This window comes from Bos javanicus, chromosome 17, assembly GCF_032452875.1.
Source record: "Bos javanicus breed banteng chromosome 17, ARS-OSU_banteng_1.0, whole genome shotgun sequence".
In the NCBI taxonomy this organism is placed as follows: Eukaryota; Metazoa; Chordata; class Mammalia; order Artiodactyla; family Bovidae; genus Bos; species Bos javanicus.
The window spans coordinates 16,237,046-16,253,092 of record NC_083884.1 but is presented as its reverse complement, the minus strand read 5'-3'; the positions used below and the strand labels follow the sequence as shown (position 1 = coordinate 16,253,092).

The 16,047-nt window shown below is 37.8% G+C and overlaps 1 protein-coding gene across 5 annotated transcripts in view; it reads right to left on the bottom strand.

Annotated features, from left to right (window-relative positions):
- Positions 1–16,047, bottom strand: part of INPP4B (inositol polyphosphate-4-phosphatase type II B) — a 456,612-nt gene that overhangs the window by 145,405 nt on the left and 295,160 nt on the right. For all 5 annotated transcript variants that reach the window (XM_061384112.1, XM_061384115.1, XM_061384111.1 and 2 more), the window contains one exon: positions 10,679–10,856. In XM_061384112.1, coding sequence (XP_061240096.1) covers positions 10,679–10,856 — 178 coding nt within the window. The remainder of the gene's footprint in view (positions 1–10,678; positions 10,857–16,047) is intronic.

Below are 16,047 nucleotides of genomic sequence, written 5' to 3'. Positions count from 1 at the left end.
CACTCGTTTAATCTATTAGTTATGTTAGAAGCACTTTGAAGGTTAAGTAGACAAGAAATATGATTAAAAAAGGATAATATTTTAAGAATAAGGAGATGGTAGATATTTTATAACAAATACGTTTTCTTATTTTTAAAAATAAAAAGGCAGTTTTTTTTTTTTCTAAAAAGAACTGATGAAAAAGTTGGCCACACAAGTACCAATCAGTATAGTTGTAGCAAAATGGGAAACATGCTGTTTACATAATTTTTCAGAGAGCGTGGATGTATCTGTCAATGTGAATTTAAATATTAAAAACATGAATGTACTTCCACTCAGTTTAACTATTTCTCTCCTGATAGTTTTAATAAATTCTTTTGATTTATTTTTAGAGCAAAACAGCTTGACTTCTTTGACTTCTGCTACTATAGCTCTAGTCTCCATAACGCTCACTAATTACTATGTAGCTGCAAACTATTCACACCCAATGAAGTCTCCTTTGGTTCTTGTAATCACCACTATTTCTTCCCATGGTAGCACACACAGAGTTTCTCAATTTATTCAAATCTCATTTGGGTTGATTTAGCACCAATGACATGGGAGATAATATATAGATTCTTGCAGTTTTAAAAACCTAGAATTTTTTTTTGAGGGGGGCAGGGGTTGCTGAATATAATGTTCAAAATCTTAAACACAATAAAAACTGATCTTCTCCTTTGTGTCTATGCTGAAACATGTATCTGACTCCCTTGGAAACTCTCTGGATCCCCCAGATCCTGAGCATAGAATCAAATTTTGTTACACAATAGCAAAAATATTGCACTGCAATTTCCATGTGACCTGGAAAAATCTTAATTTTCTTGACCAGTGTTACTTGCTACATGTGGACCAATATAGACCCAGATGTTTTACCATGAAAATAAATCAGTTTGAAGAGATTAATAGAGTCACTCAATCCTATCATATCTGTACTGCATTATCTCAGTTGCTGTCCTTGAGATAATAGCAGCGAAGTCAAACATCAAGGAAGGAAGCAATCATGTCCCTCTGAGCTGCCTATTGACTCAGAGTTCTGAAAGCCATTTTCCTTTTCTTACTTAGCTCACTACAACAAATGAAAGAAGAAAGGCTGTCTAAATATTATTGTAAGGGTGGGCAAAATAATTCATTTAAAATATTAGCATAAGAATATAGTAAAAAAGCATAAACTCTGAGCCCAAGGCAGATCTACTGCATTTGTTCTATATTTAAAAAAAAAAAAGAGAGAGAGAGAAAGAAAAGAAAATGTTTTCTTGCCTTTCTGCCATTTTCCCGATTCATATGCTCATACAAGTATCCTTCAAAGTAGCACACAGAATTATCTGCGAGTACAAAACTACTAAAAATTACTTCTCTTGGGGATACATTTGCTACCTTCCTGAATATTAATGCAGGATGAATACTTAGAATATGTTCATTTAAACCCTCTCTTTTAAACTAGAGAAGTCAACAAATTAAGCAAAGTCCCATTCTTTTTAGAATCTCCTTATACTCACTGAAAAACTCCAAGGCCATGCCTAATCTCATTGGCAATACAAAATACCATAAACAAGTAATTATCATTTTAGTAGTCATGCATATGACATAAATAGAATCCTGCTTATTTTTAAATTTTGTTGTTCAGTTGCTCAGTCATGTCTGATTAATTTTTAAATTCAGTTGAGTCAGTTCAGTCGCTCAGTCGTGTCCGACTCTTTGCAACCCCATGAATCGCAGCACGCCAGGCCTCCCTGTCCATCACCAACTCCCAGAGTTTACTCAAACTCATTTCCATCGAGTCGCTGATGCCATCCAGCCATCTCATCTTCTGTCGTCCCCTTCTCCTCCTACCCCCAATCCCTCCCAGCATCAGAGTCTTTTCCAATGAGTCAACTCTTCGCTTGAGGTGGCCAAAGTACTGGAGTTTCAGCTTTAGCATCAGTCCTTCCAGAGAACACCCAGGACTGATCTCCTTCAGAATGGATTGGTTGGATCTCCTTGCAGTCCAAGGGATTCTCAAGAGTCTTCTCCAACACCACAGTTCAAAAGCATCAGTTCTCCGGCGCTTAGCCTTCTTCACGTTAGGATGCCTTAATTATTTCCTGGGCTTCCCAGGGGGCACTAGTGGTGAAGAACCCACCTGCCAGTGCAGGAGACATGAGAGCCATGGGCTTCGTCCCATGGTTTCACAAGGCAACAGTGTTTACTTGACATTAGTACATTGATTCGTGTTCCCTGCTGCTGCTGCTCAGTCATGTCTGACTCTTTGTGATCCCATGGACTGCAGCCCACCAGGCTCTTCTGTCCGTGAAATTTTCCAGGTAACAATACTGGAGTGGGTTGCCATTTCTTCCTCCAGGGGATCTTCAAGACCCAGGGATCAAACCCAGGCCTCTTGGATCTCCTGCATTGATAGGCAGATTCTTTTACCCCTGAGCCACCTAGGAAGTCCCCTTGATAGTGGTTAGCATTCCCTAAAGCAAAGAATATTGAGCTTTCAGCTAGGAAAGATACCTGACATCTGGCCAGCTTATATAAAATATCCTCTTGACCTTGGCTAAAATCACATAACCACTTTTTCCCGGTATGTACAAAATTACAGTGCCTATCTGTGAAACCTTTATGGGAGTTCACTGTAAACAGTACACTTCTCTTTATTCTTCTTTTTCTTGACCCACCTTTTCAGTTTCTGTTGCTGATTCATAATCCCCTGCTCACTCAAAATGTAGTTAAGTGGACCCTAAGGGACCATAAACCACTTTCTTTTTTAATTTATATTTTTATTTTGTGGCCACACTACATGGCATGTGATCTTAGTTCCCCGACCAGGGATTGAACTTGTGCTCCCTGCATTGTAAACACAGAGTCTTAACCACTGGACTGCCAGGGATGTTCCTAAACCATTTTCTTAAAAGCATTTTTTCTACTGGTGATGTTATTCTGTCACTTCAAGGGTCATTTTTTGTTATGCCAAGGTCTTCACAATCCATTTTTGCCTACCTCCTGAATCAGCATGATAAAGAGTTTCCATCTGCAAGTCTTCTGAATTTACAACCTCAGCCCTGATCTCAAGTTTTTAAAATAAATATGTTCTTCCCTGTGTTTTCATCTGAGGGGTATCAACACTGTTCAGCAAATCTGAGTCCAAACATCTGGAGCATCTACAGGAATATTATCTTCTGGGTTCGTGATTAATTTCTACTGGTTAGACCTTTTCAGTTATTTCCAAGATTGACTCTTGTATTATATTCTTACAGCTAATCCTAGTTAATAACCTTTCTGTGTTCCATACTGATATTTCCTTAGTCTTCTTACTGGTTGATTCTGTTTTCTTTAACCCTTCTTTTTTTCAGGATGTCATCCAAATAAAATACTGACATCTGAGTTCAAGCTCAGAATTCCTGAATCAGAATTTGTATTTAAGCAAAAGCTCCCCAGAAGCCCTACTGACATTTAGTGATGTGCAATATTCAAATCTCTCTGTTCTTACTCAGCTTAGTTGTTGCTCAAAGGATATCTTCACAAAGCAAGTCACCGGGTTTCCAATCTCAACAACCTTTCAGTATCTACAGAATAGACCTTCTCTCAGGTAAATGAGATTAAGAGGGCGAGATCATATTTCTTTTTTAACTTTATGAGACACTGCTGAACTGATTTTCAAGCTGCAAACGTGTACCCATCAATGATGGATGAATGTTCCAGTTATTTCATATTCTTCCCAACTCTTCCTATGCTCAGCCCTATTGATTTTAACTCCTCTAGTGGGTGGTTTTCTGTACTTAGTCACTCAGTTGTGTCCAACTGTTTGAGACCCCATGGACTGTAGCCTACCAGGCTCCTCTGTCCATGGGGATTATCCAGGCAAGAATACTGGAGTGGGTTGCCATACCCTCCTCCAAGGGATCTTCCCAACTCAGAGACTGAATCCAGGTCTCCCGCATTGCAGGCGGATTCTTTATCATTTGAGCCACCAGGGAAACCCAGTGGGTAGTTAGTGGTACCTCATTTTAGTTTAAATTTGCATTTCCCTAATAACGAATGATGATGAGTATCTTTTCATGTGCTTGTCATCCATCATTTTTGGTAAAATGTCTTTACAATTCTTTTGCTCATCTGTAATGGTTTTATTATTAAGTTGTAAGAATACACACTTGGCTACAAGTCCTTTGTCAGACATCTATTTTACAAATACCTTCTCCTAGTCTAGACTTGCCTTTTCATTTTCTTAATAGTGTCTTTCGAAAACTTTGACAGTTTTTAATTTTGAAAAAGTCTTATGTATCATTTATGGTCTTTTTTATTTGTTCATGCTTTCTGTGTTCTAAGAAATATTTGCTTAATCCAAGATGAAAAAAAAATTCTTCTATTGTATATCTGCTTACTTATTTATTTGCTTTTTTCATTTTTCTTTTTTTGGCTGTGCTGGGTCTTTTTTGCAGCATGGGGGCTTTTTGCTGTGGTATGCAAGATTTTTCCGGTTGCGGCACAGGCACAGGGCTTCTCGTGCTGTGGAGCACGGGCTCTAGAGTACGTGGGCTCAATAGTTTCCGCTTGCAGGCTTAGCTGTCCCATGGCATGTGGAATCTTAATCCCCCCACTAAGGATTGAACTGGCATCCCCTGCATTAGAAGGTGGATTCTTAACCACTGGACCACCAGGGAAGTCCTTGCTTTTTTTTCTTTTAGCTTGTACATAAGGTCTATGATCCATTTTTAATTAATTTTTATATATGTAGATAAGGAAAGGTTTACTCTGCACATAGATATCCAATTGTTCTTGAACTATATGTTAAAAAGATATCCTTTCCTCAATGAATTTCTATTGCATCTTTATATAAATTTATTTAAACACCTGTGCTGAGCTGTGCTTAGTCGCTCAGTCGTGTCTGAGTCTTTGCGATCTCATGGAGTGTAGCCCAGGTCCTCAGACCATAGGGACTCTCCAGGCAAGAACACTGGAGTGGTTGCCATGCCCTCCTCCAGAGGATCTTTCCAACCCAGGGACTGAACCCAGGTATCCCACATTGCAGGCAGATTCTTTACCATCTGAGCCACCAGGGAAGCCCAAGAATACTAGAGTAGGTAGCCTATCCCTTCTTCAGGAGGTCTTCCCAACTCAGGGATCAAACCTGGATCTCCTGCATTGCAGGCAGATTCTTCACCATCTGAGCCACCAGAGACGTGACCAAATGATCAATACTGAAGTCAGACTGATTATATTCTTTGTAGCTGAAGATGGAGAAGCTTTATACAGTCAGCAAAAGCAAGATCTCGAGCTGACCGTGGCTGAGATTGTCAGCTCCTTAATGCAAAATTCAGGCTCAAATTAAACAAAGTAGGAAAAACCACTAGTCCATTCAGGTATGACCTAAATCAAATCCCATATGATGACACAGTGGAGGTGATGAATAGATTCAAGGTCTGGTAAACAGAGTGCCTGAAGAACTAATGACAGAGGTTTGTAACTCTGTACAGCAGGCAGTGACCAAAACCATTCCAAAGAAAAATAAATGCAAGAAGTCAAAGTCGTAGTCTGAGGAAGCTTTACAAACAGCTGAGAAAAGAAGAGAAGCAAAAGGAGAAAGAGAAAGAGATAGATATACTCAATAGAATGCAGAGTTGCAGAGAATGGCAAGGAGATATAGCAAGACCTTCTTCAATGAACAATGCAAAGAAAGAGAGGAAAATAATAGAATAGCAAGGACTAGAGATCTCTTCAAGAAAATTAGAGACACCAAGTGTTCATATCATGCAACGACAGGCACAATAAAGGACAAAAAAGGTAAGGACCTAACAGAGGCAGAAGAGATTAAGAACAGTTGGCAAGAATACACCGGAGAACTATAAAAAAAGGTCTTGAAAGTGAAAATGAAGTATCTCAGTCATGTCTGACTCTTTGCGACACCATGGACTGTAGAGCCTACCAGGCTCCTCCGTCCATGAAATTTTCCAGGCAGGAGTACTGGAGTGGGTTGCCATTTCCTTCTCCAAGGGATCTTCCTGACCCAGGGATCGAACCTGGCTCTCCCACCTTGCAGGCAGACAGACACTTTACCGTCTGAGTCACCAGGGAAGCCCTGACCTGCATAACCACCATGGCATGGTCCCTCACCTAGAGTCAGACATCCTGGGGTGTGAAGTCAAGTGGGGGTTACTACAAACAAAGCTAGTGAAGGTGATAGAATTCCTGCTGAAATTTCAAAACATAAAAGATGATACTGTTATAAGTGCTGCATGCAATATGTCAGCAAATTTGAAAAACTCAGCAGTGGCCACAGGACTGGAAAAGGTCAGTTTTCATTCCAATCTGAAAAAAAGGCAATGCCAAAGAAAGTTCAAACTACTGTCCAGCTGCACTCAACTCACATACTAGCAAGGCTATGCTTAAAATCCTTTAAGACAGGCTTCAGAAGATGTGAACCGGGCACTTCCAGATGTACAAGCTGGGTTTAGAAAAAGTAGAGGAACCAGAGATCAAATTGCCTACATCTATAGGATCATAGATGAAGCAAGGGAATTCCAGAAAAATATCTGCTTCACTGACTACGATAAAGCCTTTGACTGTATGGATCACAACAAACTGTGGAAAATTCTTAAAGAGATGGGAATACCAGTCTATCTTACCTGTCTCCTGAGAAACCTGCGTGCAGGTGAAGAAGCAACAGTTAGAACCTTACATGGAACAACTTACTGGTTTAAAATTGGGAAAGTAGTATGACAAGGCTGTATATTGCCACCCTGTTTATTTAACTGATATGCTGAGTGCATCATGCAAAATGCCAGGATGGATGAAGCACAGCTGGAATCAAGACTGCTGGGAGAAATCAACAACCTCAGACATGCAGAAGATACTACCCTAATGGCAGAAAGCGAAGAGGAGCCAAAGAGCCTCTTAATGAGGGTGGAAGAGGAAAGTAAAAACGCTGGCTTAAAACTCAACATTCAAAAACTAAGATCATGGCAATGGGCTCCATCACGTCATGGCAAATCGTAGGGGAAAAAGTGGAAGCAGTAACAGATTTTATTTTCTTGGGCTCCAAAATCACTGCAGATGGTGACCACAACCACAAAATTTTCTTCCACGCTTCCTCCTTGGAAGAAAAGCTATGACAAACAGCATATTAAAAAGCAGACTCATCACTTTGCCAACAAAAGTGTATATAGTCAAAGGTATGATTTTTCCAGGAGTCACGGATGGATGTGAGAGTTGGACCATAAAGAAGGCGGAGTGCCAAAGAATTGATACTTTTGAATTGTGTGGACTCTTGAGAGTCCCTTGGATAGCAATGAGATCAAATTAGTCAATCCGAAAGGAAATCAACCTGAATATTCAATGGAATGACTGATGCTGAACTGATGCTCTAATACTTTGGCCACCTGATGTCAAGAGCTGACTCATTGGAAAAGACTGATGCTAGGAAAGATTGAAGGCAAAAGGAGAAGAGGGCAGCAGAGAATTAGATGGTTTGATAGTATTCATGTCCGACTCAATGGACATGAATTTGAGCAAACTTTAGGAGATAGTGAGGGAAAGGAAAGACTGGCATGCTGCCATCCATGGGGTCACAAGGAGTCGGACACAACTTAGTGACAGAAATTGCTTTGTGAGGAGCAGAATAATAATGTTATTGGTTGTTTAGTCCCTAAGTTGTGTCGGACTCTTGTGATCCCACGGACTGTAGCCTGCCAGGATCTTCTATCCATGAGATTTCCCAGGCAAGAATACTGGAGTACATTGCCATTTCCTGCTTCAGGTCCTGACCCAGGGATCAAACCCACATCTCCTGCATTGTAGGCCAATTCTTTACCTCTGAGTCACCAGGGAAGCCCCAGAACAATAACGGGTTTCCTAAAAAAAGGTCTATCTGTCTCTATGAAATGGAGACTATCATGTGTATTTGAAGCTAATGTCAGCATACATTTGATTTATGATATATATGCTTACATTTAGGTCTTTATTTTTTTCATTTTGAATTTATTTGCATTGTTTTCTTCTCTCTCTCCCTCCTCTTTTTGTCTTTTTTTGGTCTTAGTGCAGTGTAATTTTAGCCTAAGGCAAAGTAAAATGTGTCTTTTATCCCACTCTATTACTAACCTTTCATATCTTAGGTTAAAACTTTGGTTTATGCTTTGTCTTCTCTGTTTGGATTATTCATATATAGTCAGAATTTGTCTTTTGCTATAATCCTACATCATAACATTAAATAATTTCTTTAATATTTCCATAAACTAATATGTAGCAAACAAAATCCAGTTATCCATCAGAAGATATACTAAGAATTAAAAAATTAGAAACACTTCACTGAGTTTGTCCATATTAGAACATGAAAAATTTATAGAATATTTTACTGAGGAAGTTCAGTTAGGTCCCTATTATGTACTGAATATGCTATAAAGATGATTTTCTAAGAAAATAACTGAAGAACTTGTTTTCTAAACATGCCAGTTCAGAATCAATAAAAGAAAAAAGGGGGTTATCAATAAAGAAAAGATTTATTTTCTAATCCATAGTGTGCAAGTCCCTGAGCTTAAAAGCAAAATATTTTAAGTTAACTCTTGCTAATATTAAACTATACTAAAATTTAAAATGCTATTTATATGATTTACCTTTTATGCTAGATTTATTGAAGGCAGATTCTTTACCCTCTGAACCACCAAAGAAGCCTTCATGGATGATACTTCATTGTAAACCACGAGCTAGTAACTGTCTTCATACACTATGCAAAACTCTGTTAACTTCGGTACTTCTTTGAAATTCTGGGCATGAATTCTTAAAGAAATTCGTGGCTTGCAAACTTAAACTAAAAAAAAAAAAAACTTTCTGATTTGAAGGGCTGACAGATTCCTACTCAGTAAAAAAAAAAGGGGGGGGGGGCGGTGAAAGTTGGATGAATGCTGAATTAAAGGAGGTGAAAATATTATACATGCCCTGCCCCCTCCCCCAAATCACTGCAAGTTGTAAATGATGTATGAAATGACAAAGCCAGCCCAATGCACAGGAAGAATATAAATACTGCTCTGAAATCACCACCGTGAGGTACTATTTGCTAGAATTTTCTGCATAGCTGAACCCAGGAAGACCTCACCTCATCTACAAATCCAAAAAAGAAATGAACTGAAAACAATTCTATTATTTTACTCTATGCAACACCCTCCTCCTTCCTTTTTCTTAGCCATAACATATTCATTGACTATTAGAATACTTAAGTATTGCTGAGGAATAAAGGAAATATCTAAATATATATTACATGGAAAATACCATAAAGGGTTTCCGTTCTAGAGTCAACTAGACCCTGGGTCTGAACCCTAGTTTTGTTTGAATCCTGGGTTTGACTCTACCTGCCTCATTTTGTATATGCTTTAAACTTCTTTGAGCTTCCATCTTTCCCTTTGCGAAATGGAGATGATATGGACACACAATTTGAAGGTTCAGTGAAATAACCTAAGCCAGTGAAATCACTAGCATGATATTGGACAATGTAGGTAGTTGTAAAGTTTAGGTCAATTTTTCCTCTCTTTTCATAATGGAGGCACATATCCTAGCATGGAAGGAAGATTGCATTTTCAACTGGAAGTCTTGGGGTTTAATTTTTTACTCCTTAGTTTATTAGACAATTCACTCGACTTTTCTGATGACACCTTAGCTATTTTTCTTCTGAAAATAGATGTTGATTACATCCTATGAGAAAAATATATGATAATATAGACTTTAAAATGTTAAGTAAGGGCAAAGTATTACAAATTAACATATCTGAGTCAAAAATATATAGAGAGATATAATATTCAGGTTTCTAGGAATCTGTTCTTCAGGGATGCAAAGAATTACACTATTTTATTCTAAAATGTTATCATGAGAATTTTCTTTGGTCAGTTTCTTCAAGGGCATATTTATTAGAAATATCTCATGATAAATTGCAAGATGTCCTCAGGATGCAGAGGTTATGAATGAGTGTACCAGAATTGGACTCCAAGACATTTGACTTTGCATTTCTAATCAAGCAGCAACTTGACTTTTTCTATCTTGGTTCTTCATATCATTCAGATGCCCTAATTCATTATGGAAATTGATGTTTGAGTATCTTCCTCATGCCAGACTAGCTTTTCTCCTTATATATACAAATGCAAGTCACCTTTGGAAGAATGCAGACCTAGGTCCCAGTACATTTCAAACATTAACTAATAATTTTGGAAATTTTTAGAACCTTCTCCCAGGAGACAATGTTGTAGAAAGCAAACTGAGGCACAAGAATCACCCCATGCTACTGATGAGAATCCACATGAAAGTTCTGCTCTCAAATGAAGTGACATTCCTACTCAAAGGGCTAGTTTCATATGCATAAAAATTAGGTGCTCGCCAGAGGAAAATACTTTTCAAAACCTAATTTAATTCATTTAATACAACCATGAAGCAAAGAAAATGAAAGATGTCAAGGAAAAGAGAAAATATACTTCAACCAATAATAGGTTTCATTTCCTACTAGGAGAAAAAAAATGTTCAGTAAGATTTGAAAAGAGAATGAGGCCAATTCATTATGATCCTGTGGCAATACTTTGAAGCTTACTTTCTAACCTGGTCTATTTTACATTTCCAGATGCTATGAAAGGTAATGTATGCAGAAAGCAACACCAGTGGGGATTTGGGTATTTCGTTTTCCCCACTGCAGTGACGATTTGGATCTTACTTTTTCTGAAAGCATCTTTAAAGAATTCTTCAAGCTGTCTGGAGAGTGCTGGCTTGCAGAATTAAGCAGTAGGTCTGCATGGGCTGCTATCAGAGGTTGTAGTTGATTGATGTTGCTGAGAACTTCTTTTGCTTTGGCTGTGTTTTCAGGTGAATAGTAAATAAACTGGTATCCAGTACTGCAACAACAAAGATAAAGGCGAATTACACAACAAGCAGAAAGAACTGTCAGCACTCAGGACCAGATGCTAAGTGATAAACAGAACTCCTAATAGCACGACTTCCTACTGAACAGATAAGAATTACTCTAAGAGATTTTTGTGATATTCTGAGTTTTTTCAAGTCAAATGACCAAGATATTTTGAAAGACTAGGTGAAATGATTCTAGTCCTTGCTTAAGCACTAAGAAAATTTTTCACGATTACATATGTCAAGAATTAGCATTCAAAACAAATTTAATTACTAAGGAACCTGAGGTCAGAGCGAAGACTATGAACAGAGCAAAGAGTATGAACCTTTATATTTAGGCCATTATGAATATAGATCCTGGCTCTGCCACTTAGTAGGCCAGGTGATCTTAGGGTAATCTTAGTTTCCTCATCAGGAAAGTGGGAATAATTAACCAAACAGTTCTAAGAGGTGGGTAAGATCGGCCATCATTCATGTGAAATGCTTAAAATAGTGCATGACACAGAGCAATAATTTAATAATTACTATGTATATCTTCCCCATGATAGTTAGGGCAGAGGGCATAAATTCTAATAGCTGAGAAATGGGGAGAATATAAATTAAGGCCAAGTGAGCATATGCAGAATTTTGTTGGATAGAAACGGGACATTGATAACATAAAAATTCCATTATGCTATTTTTTTCACCACCCTTTTTGTTCGCAGTTTCCTCATTTGACTTGTAAAAATATCTAAAACTGCCTACAAATGAAAGAATTATTGACTTTTATAATCATCAGTTAAGAATTGGTTAAGCACATTATGGGGGTAAGAATTCCATCAATTGATGACGTCTTTGTCCAGTTGCATTAAGAAAGATGAAGGAGACATTCCAGCAAAACTTCAAAGAAAAAGAAGAGTGGCCATGGTTGGTACACTGACATGGTGGGTGCAACACTTGGTTATATCCCTTTATACCCAACCATCAGGGCTTTTTTTCATTATACCATTGAAACTAAGTCTTCCTAAAACAAAGTTCCCTTACAGAGTTTATGATTCCTATCTCTACTCAAAATCTGATACCCATTCTTGTCCTCTTTGACCTCAATCTTGTGCTCATCAACCAGTTGATTAAAATTGCTGTTGTCTGTACCATTGTCAATATACTATAATTGTTGTTGTAGATATCATCATTAACTTACAAACTCAGGTTGTTTCTCCAGGGCACAATGAACTAACAGTCTCAAGTTAGGACCACTTGGCCCAAAAATCATATACCAGACATACCCTGGACTCCCGAAACTATGATTATCCTGGCCCTTTCTTCTTCCCCTTTAAAGAAAAAGAAAATTCCCAAACTCAAAAGACCGAGATGGAGTGGTCCTGAGGCTTGCCTGCCATTTCCTTCTTGGTGTTCTGCAATAAATCCCTACTTTGCTATCAGAGTTGAGTTTGGCTTTATAACCCATGGGCACATAAACCCTTTGCTGGATTTCACCTTGCAACCCCTGTGGAGTATATTGATTATTCTCTTTACATTTACCAGCTCAATTATTAACATTCCCATAATTCCATTTATCTTCTATTCTTTTTTCCATTTTAAAAAATTTATTTATTTTTGTTAAATAAATTATTTTGTTAAATTTATTATTAAAATAAAAGTTATTTATTTTGAAGGATAATTGCTTTACAGAATTGCACTGGTTTCTACCAAACATCAACATGAGTCAGCCATAGGTATGTTGGAATACAGTTGATTAACAATGTTGTGATGGTATCAGATACACAGCCAAGCGACTCAGCCTTACATCTACAGGTACCCATTCTCCCCCACATTCCCCTCCCATCCAGGCTGCCACATAACATTAGCGGAGTTCCTGTGCTATGTAGGTCCTCATAATTCTTTCCATTTCTTATTTCAAAATATTAGCATCCAATAAGAAAACTTAACATCTCGGAAGCTCTCCTTTCCCTTTACACTAATGATTTACAGAACAAAGTATTTGTTTCTTTAGGGAGACAATACAATAAATCTATTATTTTATTTACTTTTTTCACAATTATATTTAAAATGTCCTTGGTTGCTTGGACTATTTGGGAGACAGGACAAGAAGCTGAATGAAGGATAGAGGTTTATAAAGGCTAAGAAACATGATGAGAATTTGCTCTTAATTTTGTACTCAAAGATTTTTTTTTTTTAATTTCAGAAGCAGGAGTTTAAAAATAAAGTACACCACTTATTTTAATGCAAACCAAAGCAGATGACAAGTAACAACGGTGAGGAAGAGAGAGAAAACAATTGTCCCTGACAATTTTCTCTCTGGTTCTTCTGATCTCCTAGGAGACTGTGCTGAGGCCTTTAACAAAAATCATGAACTGGAATGTCCTCCTACTCACCTGTACTCAGACTGTATACAAAATTAAATTCACCAGAGTCTTGAGTAAATCAAACAACTCTGTGTTATTACTGCAAAAAAAAATTATTATATAAAGATATTGACATACCCACTACTAAATATAAAATAGATAACCAACAGGGACCTACTATATAACACGGAACTATTCTTAATATTTTCTAATAACCTATAAGAGAAAAGAATCTGAAAAAAGAATATGTGTGTGTGTAAATGAATCACTTTGCTGTACAGTGATAAAAGTAACATAACATTGTAAATTAACTATACTTCAATGAAAAACATACATAAAGTTACCGATGTGTCACCAGGGTGGGGATGTCGTTTAATACCCAGCATTTTTGACAGCCGAGAATATGACTTGTTAAGGACCATACACAGAAAGCAGCCTGTGGGGGCTGCTCCATGGTCCCTTTTAACTGATCTGCTCTTCTATCCTTATAATTGCTTTCTGGTTTCATCTTAAGGGGATGGACAGGCCTCCCATGGCTTAGCTCAGGAAAGCCAGTGTGGTCTTCCCACCCTATCTTCACAGATCTGTCCTCTTTCTGGGTATGTCATTCCTTGTCTCTCACATGTTCATTCCTATGCACTCTTTTATTATTATTAAGTTTTTATTTTTATTTGCTTATTTATTTGACTGATCCAAGTCTTAGTTGTGGTACTCAGGATCTTTGATCTCCACTGTGGCATGTGGAATCTATAACAGTTCCTTGACCTGGGATGGAACCCAGGCCCCCTGCATTGGGAGCAAGGAGTCTTACCCACTTCCCTGAGAGTCTCCTCTCCACTGGAGAGAATACATTGTCAAGATTTATTTCTTGCATATTCTTTCCTTATACCCAGTTTACTGGTGCTCAAATTTTAACAGGCATAAGATTCACTTGGGGATGATGTCAGGGCCCAGGTATTTTTAATAAAGAATGCAGGTGCCTGGCAACACCAAGAGATTCTGCTGCAGTGGGTTGCAGCTTTCCTAACAAGCACCTCGGGAAATCCTGATGCAGGTGAACAGTGAAGCACATTTTAGAGACATGAGCTGCCACTGTTTTGACTATAGTTGTCCTCTACCCCTCTGATCACACTACACAATGACCCCGATCAAAGTCCCTTCTCTAAGGCAACTTCTGTACACCAACTTTATGTTCACAGTTTTGTTCAATCTTAGTCTTATTTTCACTTGTTGTTTTAAAAATTGAAGGAGAGTTGACTTACAATGTTGTGTTAATTTCTGCTCTACAGCAAAGTGACTCAGTTATATACAGGCATACGCTTTTTCAAATTCTTTTCCACTGTGATTTATCACAGGATTGGATATAGTTCCCTGTGCTACAGTAAGACCCTGCGGCTTACCATTCTATATACACTGGTTTGCATCTGCTAACTCCAAACTCCCATTCTACCTGTCGCCCCTCCCTCGCTGGCAACCACAGGTCTGTTTTCTAGGTCTCTGAGTCTGTTTCTGCTGCACTCTATATTCAGCACAAATTGCTTTGGTTCACTTCTCATTATGAGTGTTGGTCCCACCAAACTTTTCCATCACCCTTTCATCTTTCCCCTCCCAATATATTCCCACCTTCTTCCTCTCCGTCCCTAATGCAGTCTTCAATCACCATCCCATCATGGGGCATAACTGTAACTCCTGCCCCATGTTCCTGAGTCAGTTTCTATTTGAACAGAGTTGTGTAGTACGCATTGGTTCTCCTGGTTAAGCCTTTTAATAATGAGCATCTTACCTAGTGAGGCTGAAAGACTCATTTTCCACAATAAAAGCCAATGTTGGTGTCCAATTTGAAATAGTATGGTATAAAAAAAAATCACAACCCATAAAATAAATTTAAGTGTGCATAAATTTCATCTACCTATTCATTGCCTTACTCTTTAAACATGTTATTTAACTGTTATAGCTTTTTAAATAGAAAGTTATGAGTACAATTTAATTATCGAGATAAAAAGAATATAGCTAAATTCTATTTTATAGTTCTCTGAAATTTAAACTGAATCCAAACACTTGAATCAACTATCAATCAGACAAAGACAAAATATTTGCTTGGACAAAAAATATTTAATAGGATATAAATATTATAGCAAATCATGGGTAAATATTTGAAAGTAGTATCATAATAGTTTTATATTGGTGAAATGGTGAATTAAAGTATATAGATGGATGTATATACAATATACACTTTGATTTAATATGTATTTAAATTATTTAATATCCTATTAATTAGCATATGTACATACACATACTCATATGTTCATGAGCATATTGTTATTAGAGGTAGGTATAATTTTTGAGGTATAAAGAAAAATAAAGCACATAGTAAAATAATATTCATATTTACAAGTGTGAATTGATAACTGAAATACGATTACAACAATGATGTATGTTTTCGTGTGTATATCCCAGCTCAGTCACTTCTTGTTGGTCCTCCTTATTTTCCCATCCTTTAGTATTACTTGGGATTCCCAGGTGGTGCTAGTGGTTAAGAATCTGCTGGCTGATGCAGGAGACAGAAGAGACAAGGGTTTGATTCCTGGGTTGGGAAGATCCCCTGGAGGAGGGCATGGCAACCCTCTCCAATATTCTTGCCTGGAAAATCTCAAGGACAGAGGAGCCTGGCGGGCTACCATCCATAAGATTGCAAAGAGTTGGACACAACAGATGTGATTTAGCACACGCACACTAGTGTTACGTGTTCCAAGGCTCAGTCCTTGGAAAACTTCCTTGCTTTTATCAACATGTCCTTTCTAAGTAATCTCATTTAAACTTTTATAAACCTCAGTTG